At 38.7% G+C, this 26,722-nt stretch overlaps 1 protein-coding gene across 13 annotated transcripts in view; it reads right to left on the minus strand.

Annotated features, from left to right (window-relative positions):
- LOC6039666 (afadin) overlaps nucleotides 1-26,722 on the minus strand; it is a 164,786-nt gene that overhangs the window by 69,483 nt on the left and 68,581 nt on the right. For 10 of the 13 annotated variants that reach the window (XR_005279067.1, XM_038266691.1, XM_038266692.1 and 7 more), the window contains 3 exons: nucleotides 26,422-26,566; nucleotides 25,629-25,912; nucleotides 25,306-25,387 (listed from right to left, as the gene is read on the minus strand). Coding sequence is in view for 11 of the 13 variants with exons in the window: in XM_038266691.1 (XP_038122619.1) it covers nucleotides 25,306-25,387; nucleotides 25,629-25,912; nucleotides 26,422-26,566 (511 nt within the window). In the remaining 2 variants the exon portion in view is untranslated. Of the gene's footprint in view, nucleotides 1-8,099; nucleotides 8,461-18,022; nucleotides 18,464-19,649; nucleotides 20,051-25,305; nucleotides 25,388-25,628; nucleotides 25,913-26,421; nucleotides 26,567-26,722 lie in introns of those variants that run through there. The other 3 variants (XM_038266698.1, XM_038266697.1, XM_038266699.1) reach the window with 3 other exon arrangements.

Raw genomic sequence — 26,722 nt, forward strand, 5'->3', positions numbered from 1 at the left:
TTACCTCTTTTATGATGTAATTTTACCTCAATTTAGACTGAAAAAGTGACATTACACCAGAAAAGTGATAAAATTACACATTTCCAGAGGTAAAATTACACTTTTTCTGACATAAAAGATGTACCCCTTCCCAGATGTAATATTACCATGATTTTTTTTTCTGTGCAACTAAATAGGCTGGAAGGAAACATATCCATCGATTCGTCATTCCACGAAACTTTAGTACCCGTCATCAGCTGTAAACATCGTTTAGTGATGGCGTCTTAGTCGTCGTCGTCGTAATCCTCAGTTAGTTGATGCACAACAAAATGCTGAGCCCGCTTGAAAACATCGTCGAAAGGAGCGCATTCCAAATGTCAGTCCGTCAGTGTCTTGCGAACCTTCGTGGTGAACGGACACTAGAGCTGCGGTATTTTTTACTACCTAAGCTCAGAGTTAATTCAAAACAAAATTCACAGTCTTTTTAAAGACTACCTGTGTTATTTTCCAAAATTCTAAACAGTCTTTTCAAGACTAACCCCGCCTGAAATTTTGTTGTATTTTACAAACGAAGCCATCTTTTTAAGAGAACTTTGCTTGCAAAATGCGTCAAAACAAAGGTAAACGCAAATCTTCTGAAGATTTGGTCGTTACGTCGGTGAAGCGTTTGAACGCTAAACCGGCTAACGGAAACAGAAAAAGAAAACAGCCTCTTCTGAGGTCTGATTCTGATTCTGAATGTGAGGTCAATCCTCCAATTCCATTGACAAACAGTTTCGGTGTTTTATCCGAAACTGATGACAAGGAACCTTCTCCTCGTACTGAGCCTTCTGCCGTCGAGAAACGAGTAAAGGCTCCGCCAATTGTAGTGACTTCCGTCTCCGATTTGGCCAGCTTTCGAACGCAACTTAAGAATTGCAAGGAAACTTGCAATTTGAAAGTTTCGTTCCAGCTTGGTCGAAGAGGAGAATGTCGCTTGTTGACGGAATCTTTACAAGATCACCAAACTTTTGTTGGTTATTTGAAAAACCACAAACACAATTTCTACACGTATGAGACCAAGAATGCTCGGCCATTCAAGGCGGTCTTGAAAGGTCTCTCCAACGACTTGTCGGTGGATGAGATCAAAAATGAACTTAAGGTGTTGCTTGGCTTTGCCCCATCCCAAGTAATACCAATGAAGAAAAAATCAAACGGGAATATTTCTCGCTTTGGTTTGACTTCACAATTTTATCTGATTCATTTCAACAGAAATGAAATCAACAATTTGAAACTTTTGGACAAAGTTCAGTTTTTGTTCCATGTACGGGTAAAGTGGGAGCATTTTAAGAAACATGGCGGTAATGGCCAGAATCTGACCCAGTGCCGGCGTTGCCAGGCATTCGGTCACGGTACTGATCATTGCGCCATGGTTCCAAAATGCATGGTTTGCGGGGATTCTTCTCACGACAAGGACAATTGTCCCGTGAAAGAAGTCACCCAATTTAAATGTGCAAATTGTGGTGGAAATCACAAATCAAATTTCTGGGATTGCCCCATCAGAAAAAGGTTTTGGATTCTCGTGCTAAGCATCAGCCGAAATCCAAACCGAAATTTTCTCAAAGTCAGGTTGTACCTGCATCTTTAAATCAAACGTTCGTGCTGTCTCACTCGAACAATTCTAGAAATACCCCTACCGTGGAAAAGTTAGGTAACAACAATGGCATTTCTTATGCTAACGTCGTTTCGGGTTCATCCACGAATTTTAAATCCTCTACCAATCTTTCTGAAATTGGGCAGGTACCTCAAATCTCATTTGAAAATTTTTCTGCTGGCAACGCTTTGGGATCTTCTGATCTCGGCGATGTTACGTTTGAAAAATGACTTTTTGCAAAACTCACTGTTTGGTTTGATTCAAACAATGAGTAATGCTACATCCATGATGGAAGCAATCCAGATTGGATTAAAATTTGCGAATGATGTTGTTCTTACCCTGAAGTTTAATCATGGATCTAAGTAATTCCATCAATATTATGAATTTTAATGCTCGCTCTTTAAAAGCGAAAGAAAATGAATTTTTCAACTTTTACGAGTTCATAACGTATGTTGCTGTTATAACCGAAACATTTTTAAAAACTGGCACTTATTTGAAAAGTGATCCAGATTATAAAGTTATAACTAATAACCGAATGAATCGAAATGGCGGTGGAGTTGCAATAGTTATCCACCGTAGTATGACTTATAGCACGTTACGTGACTTTAAGTTAAAAGTTATTGAAAGTTTGGGCATTGAACTTGAAACTTCTTTTGGGAAAATTATGATTGCAGCTGCATATTTGCCATTCCAATGCACTGGGGAAAATAAAAATTATTTCAAAGGGGATTTGAATAAACTTACTCGGCATAGATCTCGATTTTTGATCATCGGTGATTTTAATGCCAAACACCAATCTTGGAATAATTCAAAAGTAAATTCCAATGGTAAAATTCTGTTCAGAGATTGCACTTCTGGTCTTTATTCGGTTTTATACCCGAATGGGCCAACTTGCTTTTCTTCTGTTAGAAATCCATCAACAATTGATTTGGTTTTGACAAATCAAAGTCAGTATTGTGGTCCTTTAGTGACTCATGCTGATTTTGATTCTGATCACCTTCCAGTAACTTTTTCACTTTCTCATGAAGCAGTTACCAGACCCAATAGTTCTGTGTTCAATTACCACAAAGCTAATTGGGACAGGTATCAGCATCATATTGAGAATAATTTAAATCATGATTTTGTTTTAGAAACCAAAGCTGATATTGATTCAGCCTTGGAATCTTTAACTAATGCAATTTTGGATGCTAGGAATATTGCTATTCCTAAAGTCCAAGTCAAATTTGATTCTCCCATTATTGATGACGATCTTCAGCTTTTGATTCGTCTGAAAATGTTCGCCGAAGACAGTATCAACGTTCTCGTGATCCTGCACTGAAGCGAATTCAAAAGATTTGCAAAAGGTTATTGACTACAGATTCACTCTCCTGCGAAATGAAAAGTTCGCAAGAGATGTCGAACAAATTAAACCTTATTCCAAACCTTTTGGAAACTTTCAAAGGTTCTTAAGAAACCTCAAAACCCATCCCTTCTTTAAAAGATGGTGATAATATTCTATTAACTAATGGGGAAAAAGCTCAAAAACTTGCTCAGCAGTTTGAGAGTGCTCATAATTTCAACTTGAATGTTTTGAGTCCTATTGAAAATCAAATTTCAATAGAATTTCAGAATATTGTTGAACAAGAATTTTCATCAGATGAAGTTTTTAATACGGATCTGAATGAAATAAAATCTATTATCAAAAATTTAAAAATATGAAAGCCCCTGGTGAGGATGGCATTTTTACATTTTAATTAAAAATTACCAGAAGCAACTTTAAGTAGCTTGGTCAAAATTTTCAACAAATGTTTTGATTTGGCATATTTTCCCAGTAGTTGGAAAAATGCCAAAGTAATTCCGATTTTGAAACCGGATAAAAATCCTGCTGAAGCCTCAAGCTATCGGCCCATTAGTTTGCTTTCATCTATTAGTAAATTATTCGAAAGAATAATTCTTAATAGAATGATGACGCACATTAATGAAAATTCAATTTTCGCTGATGAGCAGTTTGGATTTCGCCTTGGGCATTCAACTACTCATCAGTTGTTGAGAGTTTCAAATTTAATTCGAAGCAACAAATCTGAGGGCTATTCTACTGGCGCTGCTCTTCTAGACATAGAAAAAGCATTTGACAGTGTTTGGCATAAAGGTTTGATTGCGAAATTGAAAAGGTTTAATTTTCCGATTTATATCGTGAAAATTATTCAAAATTATTTGACGGATCGTACTCTGCAGGTATGTTATCAGAATAGCAAATCTGATCAACTACCTGTACGTGCTGGCGTCCCTCAAGGAAGCATTTTGGGTCCAATTTTATACAATATTTTTACTTCTGACTTGCCTGATTTGCCCCCAGGATGTCAGAAATCACTTTTTGCTGATGACACAAGCATCTCTGCCAAAGGCAGAAGCCTTCGTGTCATCACAAGAAGATTACAAAAAAGCTTGGATATTTTCAATTCTTATTTGAAAGAATGGAAAATAACTCCAAATGCTGCAAAAACTCAACTTATTATTTTCCCTCACAAACCAAGGGCTGATTTTCTTAAACCAAAAAGTCATCACATTATAAAGATGAATGAGGTAAATTTAAAGTGGGAGGATCAAGTGAAATATCTTGGACTTGCTTTTGATAAAAACCTTACTTACAAGGATCACATTGAAAGTATCCAGGTTAAATGTAACAAATATATTAAATGTTTGTATCCACTTATAAACAGGAATTCTAGACTTTGTCTCAAGAATAAACTGTTAATTTATAAACAAATTTTCAGACCTGCCATGCTTTATGCTGTGCCGATCTGGACAAGCTGTTGCTTAACCAGGAAGAAAAAACTTCAGAGGATTCAGAACAAAATTCTGAAAATGATTCTGAAACTTCCCTGGTTCAGCACCAGTGAACTTCATCAATTAGCTGAAGTTGACACTTTGGATGTTATGTCCAATAAGATAATTGATGCATTTCGACAAAAATCATTGCAGTCTTCAGCTGCATTGATCCGCTTTTTATATAGTTTATAAGTTAGTTTTAAGGTATCCCTTTTCCCTTTTGTAAATGTAGGACCTCCTACATTTGAAATCACTGAATAGCGAAAGCTACAATATTTCATGAATAAATGAAAGTTGCTAGTATTTAAAATTGAGGTGAAAAGTCATCGTTTGTGATTGGACACTCAATAATATTTTAACTGAATGAATGCACATGGAAAAGAAATTTGAATAAATATAAATAAAAAAAAAAAATGTCAGTCCGTACACTAATGAGAAATCGATGAGGCCAGCGGAGCGAACTCGGCCGGCAGCAGAAACGGCTCAGCATTACTTATTTATATACGTATTAATAACGGGGACGTGCCGGCGCACCAAGATGCAGACGACGACGACGCGACCGACGATGTGGATGATGATGGAAAACAGAGGAAAAATCGCAGAATGAAGTTCAAGCAGAAGCCAATCAGCGTTTGGGGTCGTTCAGAAACGCCGTTTAAACTCCAGTGTTTTCTTTCTTCAATGTTTAAAATTTTAAAAACAGTTTATGGGTCATCAAATCAGAAGTATACAACAAATTTCTTGATTACACCGACCAACTAAATTTCTGCCCAAGCTCAACTCGAGAGGAAGCATAAACTTTGGGGTCACCAAAAACAAGTGTTACCTTGTTTTTTTTTTTTCTAAAATACAGCAATTCCGCATGAAAACAGTATGATTCGAAAAAAAAGTTGTCCGATCAAATTTTTTTTTTGTTATAGAAAAATCGTAAATCTATGAGAAAAACTGCGTTTGGCCAAAAAGTTAATTTCGTAGGCTTATAGTCCATGAAATAACCTACCTTTTGACCTAAAAAAGTATGGGTTTTGGAGGCTGTTGCAAAAAGATATTAGGGTAATTCTCTACCAACTCACACGAAATCGGGAAAAGTTGCCCCGACCCCTCTTCGATTTGCGTGAAACTTTGTCCTAAGGGGTATCTTTTGTCCCTGATGACGAATCCGAGGTCCGTTTTTTGATAACTCGTGACGGAGGGGCGGTACGACCCCTTCCATTTTTGAACATGCGAAAAAAGAAGTGTTTTTCAATAAGTTGCAGCTGAAACGGTGATGAGATAGGACTTTTATGTAAAATTAGACGCCCGATTTGATGGCGTTTGAATTCCGAAAAAACGTATTTTTCATTGAAAAAAAAACACTAAAAAAGTTTTAAAAATTCTCCCATTTTCCGTTACTCGAATGTAAATATTTTTGGAACATGTCATTTTATGGGAAATTTAATGTACTTTTCGAATCTACATTGACCCAGAATCATTTAGAATAAAAATTTTCATTTTAAATTTCGTGTTTTTTCTAATTTTGCAGGGTAATTTTTTAGAGTGTAACAATGTTCTACAAAGTTGTAGAGCAGACAATTACAAAAATTATAGATATACAGACATAAGGGGTTTGCTGATAAACATCACGAGTTATCGCGATTTTACGAAAAAAAGTTTTGAAAAAGTTACTTTTTGCGTTTCTCTTTGTTTCGTCGTCCGTGTCTGTCGCGGGTGACAATGAACGGCCATGATCGATGACGACCAACTTTTTCAAAACTTTTTTTTCGTAAAATCGCGACAACTCGTGATGTTTATATGCAAACCCCTTATGTCTATATATCAAAATTTGTGTAATTGTCTGCTCTACAACTTTGTACAACATTGTTACACTCTAAAAAATTACCCTGCAAAGTTAGAAAAAACACGAAATCCTTAAATGGAAAATTTTGTTCTAAATGAAAAAAATGACCCTTCTGGGTCAATATAGATTCGAAAAGTACATTAAATTTCCCATAAAATGACATGTTCCAAAAATTTTTACAGTCGAGTAACGGAAAATGGGAGAATTTTTTAAAAAAATGTAGTGTTTTTTTCGATGAAAAATACGTTTTTTCGAAATTCTGAGTACGCCATCAAATCGGGCGTCTAATTTTACATAAAAGTCCTTTTGACACCAAATTTCTATCTCATCACCGTTTCAGGCTGCAAATTATTGAAAAACACCTCTTTTTCGCATGTTCAAAAATCTTCTGTCGTACCGCCTCTCCGTCACGAGATATCGAAAAATGGATCTCGGATTCGTGATCAGGGACAAAAGTTACCCCTTAGGACAAAGTTTCACGCAAATCGAAGAGGGGTCGGGGCACCTGCTGTGTGAGTTGGCGGAGAATTACCCATTAAGGTTTTAAAATAATCTATTTCTAACAGTAACTTGCACAAGCTATGAGAAAAAGTCAAACCAATCCTGGATATCTATGACACATTTTGAAGTGCTTCAAAAGACATTTCGAATGTATCTAAGAGAGTTGGAATTGATCAAGTTTTACGCGAATGTTTTTTGGACCTCAAACTTCAATTCCCGTTTTACCCCACTTCCCTTTGTCGTAGAGGGCTCATATTTGGCATGAGTTCATCTTATGAATAAACAAACACACGCATAAAGTTTCGTCCAAATCGGAGCACCTCGATACGACCTGTTACACACTGGTGAAAAACTCGCTCTTAATGTTATTTTGTTATCACAGCAGACAAATTTTGATTAAAAATTTAATGAAAAAAGATAAGATTATTCTTTCAAAAGATTCAGTTTCCACCATCGAATGTAATCTGCTGGTAGTGTAACGAATACTTCTTTTGATGCAATCTGAGATAAATGGGTCAACAAGGATAAAGAAGTAGATCAAAGAAATCTCTTACAGCAAAGGCACTGATGGTTCCATCACTTTTGCAGTATGTTGAACATAACATGAGATAAAAAAAAAACAAGGAACGCAAAAACGATATTGAAGATAAAGATGTGTCGGTAGAGTCCCTGATCGGCAGTTGGACTTACTTTCTCATTGTAGTCAGGTCAAATCCAGGGATGGAGGGGAGCTTGTTGTTTGGTTGTTTGGATTGCCTCATCGTTTCAAGCCTTCGGACAACTAGTTTCGAGTAGGAATCTTGCAACAGAGACAAATACACGGAGAAAAAAGAGTTCCCAAAATCGTGAACAAGCGTTCATGAATTTGGAAACCTCGAACAAAGTGTTCAAATTCCCAAATTCATGAACGCTTGTTCACGATTTTGAGAACTCTTTTTTCTCCGTTTAGAGAGAAATTTTTCGAAAAAAGACTCATTGCCTCAATAGATAAATAGAAAGAAAGGCCGATTTATTAGAGATCTTAGTTACCTCAAGATGATACGAAGGTGCTTTGGTATTTATAATCGAACTTTAAGTTTTTTTTACCTGAAATGATCTAGTTTTGTAGATTGAAAAAAATCAACAAATTTCTTATAACAAATTTCTTATAAATACAAGTCATCACTTAAATTAAATTTTATGATAAAAGTCAGTAACTTATGCGTTTCATAATGAATGAGACCAGCTTCTTAAGCCGGTCAAAACGAAAAACAAAATAGCTTATGCAGCACTTCAGCTTTGTTTAGGTATGTATTGCTATCCACACATACATTGTATTGTCTCAGCCCTAAAAAAACTTACTGCGACAAATGAGATAAATTTTGGCGCCGGTCTCAACTCAGACCAGAGAGTTAGCACCATCCGAATGGAGTGCACTACCACCACCACCGGATCCTCCTTCAGCTGCAAGGACGACTTTGTACACTTGACTTTTTCGTCCTTGATTTGCGTGTTGTTGGTGCATCCGGCCACACACTTGGCACCACTCTTCTTATCACTGCATTCGGTGGAAGGGCATCGTCTCCACTTGAAGCAGTTGACCAACGGCACCGGGGCCAAATCGAGGACAAAGCTTTGGCCACCAAAGTGTTCTGGAACGGACACTAAACAAAACCGAACGTCCTCCTGCGCGATTGCACACCAACCACCAAAACCGACCCAACCGGGCAAGTAATCCGACACCAACTGGTTCTGCCCTGAATGACGACAACATCATGGACACATCGGCGTCGTCGTCATCGTCATCATCGGGGGAGCCGCCATCGATTCCTCAGCCGTTGCGTTTGGGTTGGTTGGTTCGCTGGGTTGAGCGGTAAGCAGCCCGAGTTTTCGAGTGGTTGTTGCTCCCCTTGTTCCACCCACTCCTCTCTCCCCCCCCCCCCCAACCCTCCTTTAACAGACTTCCGATAAAAGGAGGAAATGGAAAAGTAAAGGGGTGAAAGAGTTGTGGAGGTTTTTCTTTTGAGCACCAATGCTCTATTTGTGGACGGCGGCGTCGCGCCGATATTATAGTTGCCACTGGCTTGGAATTCTCGGCTTATCTTGCGGTGTAGATTGTCGGTAATGTGCGGTGCATTTCGAACGTGGAAAGGGACCAACCAGTCAGTGCTATCAAGTGCTGATAAATTTCCAGATAGCCGCCAGTAAACGTTGGGAAATTGTTAGTAAAAATGTCGTTTAGTTGGAGGATTTGTGCAATTAGTAAGTTTTAAATCTGATGTTAGTGAGAACAAGAAGAAAATATTACTTTATCTGACTAAAGTTGACTGGGACCAAAGTTATCTAACGTAAAATTATTTATAATTTCGGTATTAATAGTTAACAAGAAAATGGATTAAAATCAACTAAAAATTAAAGCAGATTTGGTATCACAAATAAATAATATCAACTCAAAGATAGAGTAAATTTACACGTTTATAGAGATCATTCGCAATTTCAACTTAATTTGAGCGAAAAATTTAACATTATATCAACCCGATAAAATTCAATAAAAGATGACAATTAACAGCTCTGTTATATAAGTCAAATAAGAAAGTTGATGAGAATCCACATGATGCACTATATATTTTTTTTCTGTAAAAACAAAATAACAAAAAGCTTGTTGATTTCCATGTTTGAAGCTTCTCAGTACTCAGAACATGACATTTCTTATTCAGACTTTAGTTCAGATATGGCCCAGCTGACGATATGATTACATTTTAAACAGTAATGTAATCATAGCTAATCGAATTAAATACCTTCTTTATAGAATTACTTCTAAAATTAAATTATTCTATCATTTTAATATGTTTTCGGCAAATTTTTATTTTAAAAATGTCTGTAAAAAGTCTGTATATGTCTGTGCAATTGTCTTCCAATATACCCATATTGTCATGGAAATCCATTAGAAATTGCCTAACAAGCGAAATATTTTTCGGTTTATATTTTTATATAATATTAATTTAATAAAGTTTTAAAAAGTCTGTGCACCTCTGACACATGCTCAAATGTCTGTAAACACAGAAAAATCTGTGCATCTGGCATCCTTGCCTTCCTCACTCTTTACCAACGATGGGTAATATGGAGGGTTTGAATACAATTTTCATCTATTTTTTTAGACCGGGAAAAGGGTAAACAAATTTCATTTAAGTAATCATAACTCGAGACAGGGTTCCCAGATCTTCAATGTTTTGTACTCGTTGGAAAGGTCATTCAATTACCTAATGAGGTTGGATGAGGGATCCGGACATCGTATACATAAATTTAAGTGAGATCCGGATTCAAAAAGTTGATATATTGTTTATATATATTCCTTGAGTGGTCATAACATGAGACAGGGTTGCCACATCCTCAAGCTTTTGGACACACTTTGTTGTATCTCTGAAAATGTTTAAACAGCGTGATTGCATCAAATTTTGTTCGGGAAATTTGAGTATAACTATAGACAGATTTTTTTTTCTTTAACATAGAGGTTTGTTTCAATAACAAAAAGACGAGCCCATTTCCAAACTTGAATTTCATCGATAGTGTTTTACGTGATTTGAACACCATCCTTTTGCACAGCAAGCAGAACAATAGAAAGGATCTGTTCTTCGGGCGAAGCATCGAGAGCTTTCGAGGACCATCAGCGCACCAACAGCCCCAGGCCAGGCGAGAATGGAGAAACTAGTGGGGACCCTCGGAATCTAGAACGAAAGAGTTCCCCTCTCCACCGCCTAACTCTAAACCCCCCATTTCTAGACTGAGGTGGTGCTTGTGTGACAGTGCACGACACATGTATAATGTATGTCACGATTATTATGTGCCACATGGATGGACACTTTACTCTTTTCGGTTCTGTCACTCTTGTGGGCTTCGGGTTTCACTCACTTTTGTGCCTACGAAACCAGTCCAGACACGAAGGACACAGCGTGGAAGACTCTTCGTCAACCGCAAGGATCGTGCTGATATTGGTTCGTGGCTACGATGAGTAACATGTCCTGTAGCGTGGTTCACGTTTCTATGAAAAAGACAAAAGTTGTTATTTTGTCTTGCATCAACCGGAATTTCGTTCTTTTATGTCCCCAGAAGCACTCCTGAAAATTTGAGCCCTTTTGGTAATGTCTAGGAGCTCCAGTTTTAATTTGAAATTTATGGGATTTTGATTTATTTTCCATGGAAACTATCTTTTACATTGTATTAGATTTTTTATAAATCGATGAAATGACTTGATTCTTATAGTAGGAGATAGGTTTTGAACTGGGAACAACTTTGTAGAACAACCAAAAGCTAGGAAGTGACCCTTTAAAGATACAGATACTTTTAGATGGTGGCTTTTGAAGGCCAGCCACCATCTAAAAGTATCTGTATCTTTAAAGGGTCACTTAGCTTGTTGGTATGTTCTACAAAGTTGTTCCCAGTTCAAAACCTATCTCCTACTATAAGAATTAAGTCATTTCATCGATTTATAAAAAAATCCTAATACAATGTAAAAAAAGATAGTTTCCCATGGAAAATAAATCAAAATCCCATATAAATTTCAAATTAAAACTGGAGCTCCTAGACATTACCAAATGGGCTCAAATTTTCAGGAGTGCTTCTAGGGACATAAAAAAACGAAATTCCGGTTGATGCAAGCCAAAATAAAAACTTTTGTCTTTTTCATAGGAACGTGAACCACGCTAATGTCCTGTCTGAGACGTGAATTGGGCGGTTGTTGTCTGCTAGTTACCACATAAAGGATGACGCGCCAAGGGATAGATACAGATAATAATGACAATGTGACATCTTTGATAAACGTATAAGTATAGTTTGGCCAAACTAAGCTGCTTTATGGAAAACCTAGTTTTTTATAGGATCAATGCTTTACATGAACATATGACTTCTATTAGGCTAACAAATATATTCAAATGTAAGTAGTGATAACACAAATTTCTTGCCGGATCAATCAAATTGTTCCTTTGGGCGAGAGCCAATTTGCTACTGTCAGGCAAGTCTCGTTTGAATATTTATGGTAGCCACAAGGAAGGAAGCACGAATACATAAATTTTGCTTCCTACATCGTTTCCTAATCCATCAATCAGACCGTCCCAAATGGAAAACTCACGGTTCATTTCTAATGAAAATGTATGCGGTTTCCCTGGATTTTATTACCCAAACTATAAGTTCAATATAATTCTGCTTTCCTCACAGTCAGATCGTAAAGGCCAACCTTCCTCCCACCTCGAGTTTGATTTCCCATTTCGACATTTGAACCATTAAAAGCTTCCACATAAAAAAAAACGAGAATGTCCCCAGCTGGTCGGTCGGTAAGGGCAAAGGTGAACGCTATCGATTTTACACACTCCGGGATACTTCCGAGAATTCCGGGCACACAACAACAACAGGAAAAAACATTCCACAGCCCGGCAAATTGTTGATTGTTGCTAGACGACTCACGTGTCTCACTCGACCGTGCACTCTAGTTTGGTGACCTCGAAGCAAACTCGCCATCTGGTCTCATGACGATTTGTGACGATTCGAGATGGCTTTAGCTGAAATTCAAAGCGACAACATAGCACGAACGTGACGGCATACTTTGAACCACATGGCTTTGGCCGACGACAGTGATGGATCGCGGAGCGTTGTGAAATTCTTGTTTTGACTACCAGCGGGACGGTACCTCTGTTATCTTCTGTAGTTTCCGCTAACTGATCGTTGAATTTTATGCCTCAATTTGTTTGACTGAACTGCTGACTCAGTCACATACTAAGACGATGGATACGGCGACGACAGCGTCGCGACGTCAAGAATCGTTGCAAAGTGCATTCTCGTGCTATCGGTTGAATATTCTTTTTTTCCCTCCCACGCGTGAGAAAAAATGGTAATGCATTAGCGTGGTAATAGTGTGGAATGCATTAGGTTTGCTTGATCTGACAAACAAAGTCTGCAGATCCATATTTTAAAATAACACGTAAATGTTAACTCAAAGACATTTAAAAAGTTCTTTAATGTTTGAAATAAAAATCAAATCAATGAATGTTCAATCCAATAATCCTGATCAAATCACTTGAATCGTCAGCGCGCAACCAACCGTGAGCTACCACGATTCGCAAGCAGTTGAAGATTTGGTTGATTGGTTCACACAGCTATCCAAAACCTTTATGATTTGCTAGGCCTACTCAACCTAATGGAAGCATTAATTTCAAGCAATTGAATCAATAAAAAAGAGAGCAAAGCAGCAAAGAGCAGAAGTGATAATTTTCAGTAGTGATTGGTGTGTTAGTGAGACACTTGTGGAGGATTATGCGCGATCAGAACCGTTGCTTAGACCTTCAAAATCTTTTATTTTCAAATCTTCTTCAAAATAAATAAAATATCAAGTAACCAAATCCTTTATGTTTTTAAATGTTTGATTTTTGAAAACATTAATCTCTAAACCTAGATAAACAGAAGCAGTAAAGTCCGTCCGTATAAATATCACGAACTTTTTAAAGTGTCAAAAGTTATTTTTTCCACTGGACTCAAACATGAAGTACGTCATAAAGAACAACAACTTTAAAAGCAAATCCAGCTCCACGCAGCAAAAAACACATTACACAATAAATCATTCCAACAAGCAATTAAGGCTCCCGAAGCTACTAGGAAAGAATCGCTGTCAGAATCCTTCCCAGGACAGCATCGCAAGTCTCACGTCATGGCACGAAGAAAACAATTCTCCCATCCAATTATTCTTAATAACACAAACACTTTCACACACTTGCACTATCTGCGCCAATGACCTTACACAATCTGCGGTGTCGTAGGTTGGAGCCTGTTACATAGAAACATGTGTTACTTTCATTTACTTGCGGTCTTACGGACAAATTTAGAAATTAACATCCGAAAAAGGCATTTTGTCTTCACGCCATTACAAATTACAAGGATACTTTTTTTTAAATGCAATTTCTCTCATATCTCAAAGGAAAAGCAAAGCAATGTTACTCCCAAAATGAGCTTTTTTTGTTTCACTATCTCAACAAGAACAAAAGCAGAGCAACCCTCAAAAAAAGGCAAAAACAGCCAAGAAGTGGCGTGTGCTCCTCCAACTGGGGACAAAGAATCTGTTCTGCTTTTCGCGTGGAGCTTTGTCCTGAGACCCCCCCCCCCCCCCCTCCTCCCACTCATCACTCCAGCGGTGCCTTGCAACAAAGACACGCCACGGATGGTGTCCTATCTCGTTCAATCGTTCGACTGCGACCAGGGGACTCGAGGGACTCGCTACGTGGCAGTCACATATGCGGCATATTGAAAGCGGCGCTGGCTGCTGTTTCTTCTAATTCAAAAGGGCAGCAGCACTTTGTGTGTTGGGCCGTTGAGCGCGCTCACATTGGGGAAAGTGACGTCAATCGAAAGTGGTGGCTAAGCGAAAGTAATTCTGAAGGATGCTATTTAATTAAATGTATGTTTTCCGAACAAAAAATCAACAAAAATCATATTGACATTTGATTGCATGATTTGGTTTTTTTTTTTGAATTGTCAAAAGATATTTTTTGCATTATCAAAATTTTAGCGTGGCGTACTATATGGCCTTTAATAACAGTTCAGAAAACATTTCAAATTATTTGTTTTTGTTTACGGTTGCAAATCGCAAAACAATTTGAAAATTCAGTTTTATCTGAGCATGAAATGATGAAAAAAAAAACAATTTTGATGACTTTTTGAAATGAAAGCAAACAAAATTTAATTGCTATTTAAAAATGCATTATCAACAGATATGTCTTCATAAAAATCCAATAATACCATAAACAATCTTGAACAAAATCTGTTGAATCAGATATATCAGAGCAGACAGGTTGGTATTTGGGAAAAAATATGATATAAAAATCTATTTATTCTTGATTTTCATTTCTGAATACCTCCCAAATATTCAAAACCTCAGTTAAAAACAAAATTTCAAAATATTTAGCAATATCTTTCCTAAAAATGTTTCTTGTCTAATTTTACACATTTTGATGAATAGTTGACACATAAAACAAATAATTTGACACGTTCCTGAATTGTCATATAAAATTTTTAAATAAAAAATGAAGCAAAATAAAACAAACAAAAACTAAAAAAAACATATCTCAGAAATAACTCGATGAAACATTTCGCTCTTTAAACCAATGGAAAGCTGAGAAAATTTCCTATTTTTCCTAGAAACATTGTACTAGGAAACACGCCGTGAAAAAAGAGATGAGCAAAGATGGACACTATTTTTTAAACTCGAAGATATATTTTTGTTTTTGCTGTTCCTCAAATGATTGCACCCAATCCACAGTGGTCCGAAACCGAAATCTAGCGTGACAAAATTGATAGTGGCCACACGTTAAGATTTAGAGCTTTGGTGTCATCGGGACAAATGATCAGGGTCAATTGGGGCATCTTTTGGGATGGTGGACATTAGGGTGGTCAAAATTTTAGGGTGGTTCTGAATTTTTATTTTGGCGAATGACGAGATAGGGCTTTGGTGTCTACAGAAAAGTTATAGGGGTCACCATTTTGAGCAACTTTGCTCAAGAGTACAAAGCTTTATCTTCAAACGGGAAGTTTCTAGAGCAATTTTTGTAATTTAGGTTGAAGTGTTTATGAAAATTATGGTGTGGGTCTCGTGGCGCAGGGGTAGCGGCTTCGGCTGCCGATCCCGATGATGCTATGAGACGCGGGTTCGATTCCCGCCTTATCCACTGAGCTTCTATCGGATGGTGAAGTAAAACGTCGGTCCCGGTTTCTCCTGTCTCGTCAGAGGCGCTGGAGCAGAAATCCCACGTTAGAGGAAGGCCATGCCCCGGGGGGCGTAGTGCCAATAGTTTCGTTTCGAGCAAATTTCAAAAATAGCAAATGAATGACGCTTTACTCTTCATAAAATCGAAAGCTTGATGAGTTAATACTAAAACTGCCAGTTGGAATAAATTTTTACGATCATTTACGACGGAAATTATCGCGGAAAAACAGGACTGCGCGTCCCCAGAAGCACTGCACTTATGATGTCATTATTCAATTATAATAACCAATCACCCCATGCACACAAATAGCAACACAAAAGAAATGAAAATGAGCATGCAAAAACAAGACAGCGCGTCCCCGTGGGCAGCGCACTAATGATGCCATTATTTAATTATAATAACCACTCTCCCAAGCACACAAACAGCGACACAAAGGAAATGAAAATGAACATGCAAAAACAAGACAGCGCGTCCCCGTGGGCAGCGCACTAATCGAATAGCGAGTTTTCGTCATATTTGAATAAAACTAGGATTACGTTCAGTTCACCGTTTTAATTTATTTATAACAACAGAAAAGAATACTTGTCACCTTTGACACCAATGATTCGGAAACGTCTTCCAACGTCCAATATTCTTGCTGCTAATAGTAGACTGAATTTGTCATTTGAAAGAACAAGACTAATAGATTATGAATAAAGCTTTCTCTAAACAACTTGGTTTTAATACTGATTTGGCGAAGTCAATTTGTTCTGGGAGTAACTTCTTCAAGATAACCGTAAGTACGTAAAAAAAGAGATTAATAAAACTTTGCTCCATGTTCTTCGAGAACTTTTTAAGATTTTTTCAAGATATTTCTAGAACAGTATTTTGCTTACCCAAAAAGACTTGATAAAAGCTTTTATAAAAACGAGACGCCTTTTTCAAATGTTTTATAAAAATTGATTAAACTTAGGAGCATTTGGATTACTATTTGGGATGCTAATATTCATCAGGTTCACATGCCCTCAAAAAGTAAATTGTGATATCACATACCTTTATAATACTAAATCATTCTTATTATTATTTTATGTTTTCTTTGTTATAAAAATTTGTTCGTCTCGTTTTTTTACATATATTTTTTGAGAACTTGACATGATGATTCCTAAGTAGGCCATAGTAAATTCAATACCAGCCCGCGGGCCGCAGTTTGCTGACCACTGCCTTAGACCTTCCCCAAAACCGTCTAATTCCAAGCGTGGAGAATTTCCATCATCCTGTTAAAAAAGAGGAGCATCAACACCTTCCGTCTTCCAAATCCCATTCTTTTTTTTTTCCTAGTTGCACGTTGGAGATGGGAGCGGCCTGCAATGGATGGCTGCCATGGTGATGAAGATCTATTCTGAGGGAGTTGAGTTTAATCCTAATTATCAATTCCTTGGCAGCTTGGTCTTAGACAATCATCACACCACATGGTGAAATCCAGTCTGCAATCCGCTAAAATCACCGTCTTCAAGCAAAGCGATAACAATCTGAATGCTTTTAGGTTAATATGAAAATGTATCGACTTGATTTTGTATTCGCTGGAATAGATTTTTTTCACTTCTTCAAAGGTACGCGATGAATAATTCCGAGAATAAAATAAATGTTATTGGCAGCAGATTCAATCAGTGCCAGCACAGCAATCATGAATAAATGTAGCACATCAGCATAGATAAACATTTTGATTTAATGTGATTTTGGAAAAGAAGCAAACCACCGAAGAGGTTAATAGGAAAACTTCTCTTCCTCTGGGTGATTTCAAGTGGAGATTTGTCAGTCACACGTGGCTAGTTTTATTCTTTGTTGCGTTTTAACAGCAGCCAAGCTTTACGATATCCACCCACTTGACTGATACACATTGCCGAGTCCCGGCTGATACTGCAATATTGAAAAAAATAAAATAACAAACGTGCCCGTGAGCAGCACCGGCCGTTTTGTTATGATACACTTAAGGGCATTGTGGGTTAAGTGGGAATCGTAAATGATTATGTTTTGTTGTTTCTAAATCGAACAGAAAGGTTTTGGTACAAATGCAAAATGGCTTTTACTTTTGATCATTTTTAATAATTTATCTTTTTTTTAATTCATTCGAGTTTATAATTGTAAATTTTTAAGTCAAAAAAAAAATCAATACCAATAATTACAAGTTTTTTTAGGTTTCAAAATTATATCTAAACCCCCTTCTTCCCCATCAAAATCACACACACGCATTAATCTAAACGGTGGGAGGTTTGTGCTGTTTGATTTTCTTTATTTGCCGGGCACGTCCCATAACGATGCTGTGTGTGTTAGTTTGCAACAAAAACACGAGAGTTTCATTTTTCAGTTTGTTTATCGAACAGCACATGATTGGTTTACTTCTGCGAATGCAAAAGAACCCCAGAACAGACCAAGTCTCAAAGAAAATCTTGTTTTTAAAGTCATTTGTTTGAAATTTCTTTTGGAATAATTTTAACTAAATATATTGTAAACTAAAACGTTATTTTAAGAATAATATTTTCGTTCAAGTATGCAAATACTTACGCCGAATCCCCCAGTCCATCATAGTGTCACAGTGTTAGCCGGCACGAACCGCATGTGCCAGAAGGGGTGATTCTAGTCCGTAATGGCCTCCAGCATTCAACGCTCGGTCACTTTCCACCGGAAGTGATGCACTTGCAAATGGTTGCACTCAAACTATTCACATTTTTCAGCATTTATTTTGACCACACAAATAAACTTCCACTTTAAGCTTTTGAATCTTGAAGCAAAAGACCCCCCGAAAAGGATAAGACACTCACAGTTTACTCAGCTGAAGAGTATAAATCATGGTCGTTCAGGGACCAACGAGGGTAGACTTCTTCCGGTTTTTCTTCATCCACTCCACTAGGACCAGTGTTGCGGTCGTGGCCGGTTTGTCTGCACAATTTTAAGATACGTCACACTAGACAGAAACAGAATTCCCCGTCTGACAAAACAAGTCCCCTGTGAATTATGCGCTTATTATTACTATTACTCTGTGCTTCTGAACGTGTCTGTATGCGTCTCCAAAAACCACTATCCTTAATCACTATAACCGACCGACTCGCGTGCCACGTCCACCACGATCCGTTCCGTTTGCCGTGGCCACACAGACTAAACTGGGACTTGGAGTTGTCGTGGTCGTGACACGTTCTACACGACTCTCCGTAGTGTGGTGCAACTTTTGCCTCTCACACTCCCGAAAATATCAAACGGCGTAGTGCGGCGACGGCGGATATGAGGAAGGATGTTGCTCAACGTTGTTTGCATGCAAACACACACAGGCACATACCACTATAAATACAAATACAAACGAGTGAGGATTGTTTCGGTGCAAGTGGGTATTGTGAAATGAGAGGCAATGAGAAAAAATGGAAAAAATAGATTTGAGATTATAGAACAATAGATTTTTTTTCAGAAAATTTGTTTTCTTGAATATTTTAAAAAGACATTTGTCCATGAATAAGCTCATAAAAAACATAAAAAGTTTCTCAATTCATGCCCACCGCGAGTTTCGAACCGGCAACCTCTGGATTCCAGTGCACGGTCCGATTGATTTACAAGGGCGGGACAAAACTCATCAGTGTAACTGTGATAAAAAAATGATTCAAAATCGATTTTTTATAATAAAATAAAAAAACACTTAAAATTAACCAGTAAATCAAAATAAGAATCTTAACATCCAATCATATTCAATTTTTTATTTCCAGTATAGAAACAATAAAAAAATTAAAAAGACGTATTTTTTAAAACGTGTAATAAGATTGATGCAAAATATCCTGCATCGTTCATCAGCTGCTTTTACACTTCGTTGCTTTCAGCTGTTTCCTGCCACGAATCTCATTTTGGAAAATTGGCACATTTTTTATTCTCTGTCTCTCTATTCTCATCCCTCTCTCTCACACGCTGCTGGCTGCCCTTCCAGAGTTTATGATCACTCTCAAACTTACTCTCTTTTGTTCAAAAGTTCTTATCTGAGTGCACACAATTAACAATAGTCGTTCAATTTGACAAATGACACCGTTTGCTGTGCACACTCACACTCACACACATTTACATAAATACACAAACACAGCAGATTACATCGCAACCTCCCCAATCATCCTCCTCTTTATTTTTAATAGCATTGCCATCCTTTGAGGGCACCTACCAGCACCATCACCACCACCACGTCACTAATCACAAACACCCTCGCGACCTTATCGATTCGAAGAGCAAGTACACAACAGAAAAAAAAGCACAACGCGACACGACAATCCTTATCAGAGCGCGATCGATGCGATTAATCACGATGAGAGAGTGGAGAAAAAAGAAGTCGATCTTGAACAAACAAAAGGGCAACAAATTGCAAGATAACAAATTGATTGTTTGCTTTAAGATAAGAAGCGAAACGATAAAAACGATATCCCCGTTCGTTGGTGCTCTCTATTGTTCTCTGGCAAAGCAATACAGCTAAAAAGTGAAAACTACGAGGCTCGCGAACAAACTACAAAAACGCGCGCGGCGACTTTTCCATGCGTCCGTCCGGCGGCGATGGAAAATGGAGCCGTTCTAACCACGACGACCGTGGTCCAAGTTGGCCACCACACTTGAACTTCTTCCACCCACTTGAGAGCATGCAGGTTCAACACGCGCTCGAGAGCGAGAGAGCCATGTGTGAGCACGAGCGCAGGAAAATGAGAGCTTCACCACCTCTCCGTCACGCTGTCCTCTCCGGCCGACAAGGTTCATAAAAGAGGAAAAGCCGCGCCACTGCTAATAGAGCGATAAAATGTTGGAAAATCGGAAGCAAAACAAACAACCTGCTGCACGCCGCCGTCGTTTCTTTTGTACACAAGCAGGAGAGTGTTTGTGGAAGAGAGAGAGAGGATTGGGAAAATCTCTCAAGCAAAGCATAACAGGAAGAAGCTTTGAGCAAGCGAAACGAGAGCGCGTGCACGATCAGAAGATGGCAGCACGGAATCGATGGGCCGGGTGAAAGCTTTTCTTTCGAAAAGCGAACGAAAGCTTTTTGCCGGTGGAAGCGAGCGGTGGTTTACTTTTCAATGGAGGTGGCAGTACATTTGCAAATAATCTTGAAATGGGACAATAGAAATTCAGAAGTCTTTGGCAATCTCACACCTTACCACACTGATTCGTCAGCTAATTATGCCCTGTGGTAGTAGATTTTAGATAGATGTAAGTACTAACACTATTTTAAGATTAAGCTAAATTATTTTCCAGTGCATTTACTAACCCTAACACCAAACTGCTGGTTTCAACCTGGCTAGAACTTCCCTACATTTGAGAATTGCTTTTGTGTGCATTCGTTACACTTCATACTGTCTACCTCGTCCGAACTACAAATCCCTAACGTAAATTGAATCCAAGTCGCGCGAACATCGACTTCGCGCTCGTTCCGTTTGTTTTTGTTTCGACGCGCTGCTTCAACGGCGACGCTTCTATGGGCCGGCGCGGTTCACCTTAACCTGGCCATGGTCTTCGTTTTCTACATACACGAATAGTATTCCGGGTCTATAGGACCCAGAAATGTTTTCGGCTGCCGAAATTCGAAACCTGGTCACTCCGGAACCGGTTACTGGTGACCACTGAGGGACACTATTTGAATATAAAATGAACCCTATCATCCGACGTATCAAACTTCATGAAATTGAAAGTTATGACCATCTGAGGTCATGCCGATGTCCTCTGACCCAACCTGGTCACTTCGGAACCGGCTACTGGTGGCCACTGAGGAACACTATCGGAATATGCAATGAACCCTAACATCCGATGTATCAAGCTTCATGAAATTGAAAGTTATGACGATCTGAGGTCACGTCGGATGATAGGGTTGATTGCATATTCCGACAGTGTCCCCAAGTGGCCACCGGTAACTGGTTCCGGAGTGACCAGGTTGGGTCAGAGGACATCGGCATGATCTCAGATGGTCATAACTTTCAATTTCATGAAGTTTGATACGTCGGATGATAGGGTTCATTGCATATTCCGATAGTGTCTCTCAGTGGCCACCGGTAACCGGTTCCGGAGTCACCAGGGTGGGTCAGAAGACATCGGCATGACCTCAGATGATCATAACTTTTAATTTCATGAAGTTTGATATGTAACATGACGGGTTTCTAGCGTGACAATTATTGGATCCGTTTTAGTGGTACCCTGGAACCGGTTCCGGATTGGCCATTGTTGGCCAGAACCGATACCAAATAGTCAGGAGTAGTATGTAGTATCCTTCTGCAATGATTTGCAAAATAATCCGTTTCAAAAGACTGGTCCGTGTGACGGTTTTATGTCAATAACTGCAAAAATCAAGTTTTCCGGAAGTTCCGGGTTACCAGAACCGGTGGCCACTATGGACCAATTATTTTTTCTGGAGCTTAAAATTCAGGTTATTATCTGTCGAATGCAACCGGAAGCAACCTGCTATGTGCAATCGTTTCGGATATACAGTTCCTTAAAGTAGGGGCCTCAAGAAGGACTTTTTTCAGTTATAGCAGGTTCCCGGTGGCCACGGTGTCCAAAACCGGTTCTGCCGGTCGGATTCAAAAAGTAGACATCCTAGCCTTTCATTAGAGGTCAAGACATCCAAAATCGGTTACAATCTCGAATTTTGGCAGCCGAAAACATTTCTGGGTCCTATATCCCCGGAATACCATTGGTGTCAGTTTTTTTTGCGGGCACTTCCGGTGGCCACCGGAAGTTCATTTTTGGCCAGAATGTGTGTCTTAGTTACACAAAGTCACAAAATTTCAGATCTCTAGGTGTTTTTGGTCAAAAGTTACCATCACTTTTAGGAGACCATGCCCGGGTTAACAATCCCCTAGGTGTACTGAGCCCGAATCCCAAATATGAACATACAGCAGTTCCATATGAAAGTTAACACTTGTAGCACCAACGGGGTCAAAACTTACGCGAAGCACCAAGAGAGTAAAAAAAGTTGGAAATAAACTTCATCCGGCTGTATCTCGGCGAAAACTCAACCGATTTGGATGATTCTTGTTATATTCCATCCGGAAGAATGTCAAGAATCGCCTCCAACAAGGTAGATCCAAAACAGATGCGTCTACCTTAAGTTGTAATAGAAAAGGCATTTCCAATTTTCGCCGGATTTCACAAAAACCACTTTTTTCAAAATAGTATAACTTCGCTCCATTTTAACCGATTTTAGGTGTCTTGGACGCAAATGAAGTGTGATCAGTTTGGCTTTCAAGGAAAAATAGTTTGAGGACCAAAAAATATAGCCAAACATTTGAAAAAGTCATATGAAAATTTAAAATGCCGTTTTGACGGTGTCTGGACCAAAGAGCCTAGGTCTGAAAATATTTTCAACGGATTGCATGGACAATTTTACCTAATATATTCAAAAAATAAGCGATGTTCATTAACAGGATTCGGAAATATGAAAATAAAATCCATGTTTTTCGACGCGCCGCGTGCAAAAACGATAAAATAATAAAAACGGCAAAAAATCAACTTTGTTCACTAAAACTGCGATAACTCGAAAATTTCAGCGATTACCTAGAGATGTTTGGGTACAAAAAATTGCGTATTTAAATTACGGAAATGTTGATACCCAAACATGTACAGGTCATCGCTGAAATTTTGGAGTTATTGCAGATTTAGCGACAAAAGTTTTTTTTTGTCGTTTTTGTAATTTTCTCGTTCTGGCGCACGGCGCCCCGATAACCCCAGATTTTATTTTGAAAAAATCGTAACTCCTATTCCTGTTAATGAACCTCGCCCCTTTTTTTTAAATGCTACGAAAATTTTTCCGAGGAATGCGTTAAAATAGTTCCAGATACAGGCTCTTGGGTCCAGACTTCGTCAAAACGGTATTTTAAATTTTCATATGAATTTTTCAAATGTTTGGCTAGATTTTTTGGTCCTCAAACTATTTTTTCTTGATCACCTTTTATTTGCGTCCTTGACACCTAAAATCGGTTAAAATGGAGCGAAGTTATGATTTTTTTTTTTGTGAAAATCGACTAAAATGACAATTTTTTGGACCACCCTAACATGGCGTAGGTCACAATAATGGCCAAACAAAAAATACGGGTCTAATTATTTTGGCCTAGGAACCCCCAGAAAAAAGTTGGAGCCAAATTTTTTTCTTTAACTTTCATATGGACTGGACCTGGCGCTTTGACTTTGAATTTTAAATGGGATTTAACCCGTAAAATCGGTGCGTTTTGGTTTTTGCCACTTTTGAGCCTCTTAAAGATTTTTGCATTTTTCAAAAACCTCATGAGCTCAAAGTCCGTGTGCCATGGAACAACTTTGCCAAAGAGTGCAAAAAGATTCGTCCGCTATTTAAAATGTTACAAAATTTATAACACCACCTCAATATTTTCTGCCGTAACAGCAAGTGCTGCCAAAAAAAGGTTGAAGCATGATCTACAATCAAACTTTCGCAAAACATAGCGAAAACAATCAACAAATCCAGATCCAGATGTCAGTCGAGTATCGACTAGACAGCTAAAATCGGTTGAAATGGCCACGAGTTTAGTTTTTTTTTAAATTGCTTTCTGCTAAAATTGACGAAAATCGCAATTTTTTTGACCACTCTAACACGGCGTATGTCACCCTAATGGCCAAACAAAAACAGACGAGTCTTATTATTGTGGCTAGGAAACCCCCAAAGTGTAAGTTTAAGCCCGATCCGAGCACTTTTGTTTTCGGCCGTGCTGTTTTCGTGGGGAATAGCTGAGGTAATTGTAATAATGGAATACTACCTCAATTTATGTTGATACAATGGAATTACAGAAAGGGTGTGATATCCTGCCCCAAAAACCTGTTTTAAACTGTACAATTATGTGTAAGCTATGATTGAATAAATAGGATTTTTAAAATCAAACATTTAAACGACGATTTTAAAAGCATCAGCGAATTTTTGTGTTCACCTAAACCATATTTAATTAGTTATACCTACGGATTTCAGTTTATTCTTATTACATCAATCTCTCTTGTGTTTTACTGGAAAAGAGTCTAGTCAACACATTTTTAAGAGGTTTAATAAGAAATATTTTCAAAAACAAAAGACGTATCCATGTCCAATAATAATAGCGAAGAAATTTGCACTGTTCGCTAACCCAGTATTTCCAAAGATACCACTTATTTTCTCTAAATCAAATCATCAGGCGTGACTATCATCAATACAGGCAATTTCAGCTTATCACGTTTTTAATTACAATCGACCTTGACCTCTGTTCTGTTTGTCAGCCGAAATTGAAATCGAAAACTTTTTTTCCTTCGGATGCGTAAAGGCATCCCAACAATCGACTAACGCACGTAATTCAATCCAAATTTTCAAAATTGAATTTGGTGAGGTGGCATCAATTTCAATGGAACCGAAAAAATCGAGGGAAAATGTTTCGATTCGATGGCTCGTTGCACAAGGTCTGTGCTGTGACCGTTGGTTGATAGCAGGCAAAAGTTTAATTCGATTATTCGTTTAGCCGATTTTGTTCGGTGCGTCATTGATGAATGCAGACAGTAAAAATGCTTAAAAGTTTGTTTTTTCTTGACGTAAATTTATGCTTTTGAAGCCAATTGAAATTTTGTTTTCGTTTGCTCGATAAGCATGTTGTTTGTACTCACTTCTTTTGAAAGTCGATGCCAAAGTCGCGGAAAATCATTACCGAACTTTGCTAGGTAACTGATCTCGTCGGACAAAGAGAGCAGCTCCAAATATATTGGACAACAAATGTCCCCCCAAGTGGTCTGAAACGCGCCAGTACGCGCCACCTACCGACGCGTCGTCAAAGCAGAAATTGGCTATCATGATAAGCAAAACATTTCCAAGAACTTACCTCTCGACGTAGGATGGTTCATCAATATCGACAGCGGGCACTCGTCGTCGTCCAGGATGTACTCGGAACCATCGCTGTTCACCTGTAAATTACGCAGAAATTCAATGATCCGAGGCGGTGAGGCGTTAATTTTGACTGCTGGAGATATCTTGAAGCGGATTTTCCCTAAATTAATTTCTAATCGCCTTACCATAGATTGGTGTTCAAGAATAGATTTCAAAATAGGCCGACGAAGGCAGGTGAAATTGAGTAATTCGTATGAACAACACAACGCACCCCGGGAAATCCCCTCGACCCAATAATCCAATTAGTAAATTACTAACCTGAACCAAACAGTAGTGCAGCGGGTCGACCTTGTCCATGCCGTACTTGGCGAGCATCTCGCGTACGACGGCCTGGGCGCAGTCCCGGATCGACAGCAGCAGCGTTTTGTACGGCACGTCCCGGCACAGACTCTCGCCGTAGATCTTGAGCGTTCCACCGGTGTCCGGGCCGCCGTCCCGCGACCGGAACTGCTGCAGCTTTTTCTCGAGCTTTTGCTGGCGCCGTCGTCGCATCACGGCTTCCGGGTTGGAAATGGACCGCGTGAACGACGTTTCCGGCAGTTCTGCGTGGGAGAGTTGAAATGAGTTTTTAAAAGTGGAAAATGTAAACTGCCCACGGCATGTTCGTATTTATAGCTCAACAGGGGTTTTTTTATGCTTTCAAACTGATTTGCAGCGAGAGTGCCCTTTTAATTGCATTTTTATATTGGTTGCAACATGTTTTCATTTGTTTCACATGAATGGCAAAACTAATATGATTCAACACAATGCTCCCAGCTGCACTTTGTTCATCCCACTTCATTACAACTAATGATCTTTCATAAGCATGATTGATGAATGTGATGCAGAACCTACATTGTAGGTGCACCAAGGGCAACCAGAGATGTTCTCAGGGAGCACCTGAAGAAACAGATTTTAATTTTCAAGAAATGAAACAAATATTTAAAAGAAACGAAAATATTATTGTTATCGTTTCCTCAACGATTATTTATGCACAAGCAAAAAGATTTTCTTGCACGTGCCTACTCCCGCTAAACCGCGCTGGCTGGCAGATCCCAACCGCAAAACTCACCTGTGTAAAGCTTCTCGGCCACATGGTTCTCGTTTCCGCCACCGGAGCCCAGCTTCGACAGCTTCTCCTTTTTCTTCTGCTCTTTTTTCTCCCGCTTGGACAGCTTCCGCTTGAAGCTCGGCTGATCCGTGATGCTGTCGAGAGTCTGTCGGGGGGGTAGTGGAGGAAAAAAGAAGGAAAATGCTCTTTGTGTATTGTGGCTGGTTGATGATTGCTGGAAAATTGATGCACAAACACGGAAATGTAGGAAATTAGAAAAAACTGAATGTCATACGCTTTTTCCGTGCTTTGCATCTTTCCA

This window comes from Culex quinquefasciatus, chromosome 1 (assembly GCF_015732765.1).
Source record: "Culex quinquefasciatus strain JHB chromosome 1, VPISU_Cqui_1.0_pri_paternal, whole genome shotgun sequence".
NCBI classification, from domain to species: Eukaryota; Metazoa; Arthropoda; class Insecta; order Diptera; family Culicidae; genus Culex; species Culex quinquefasciatus.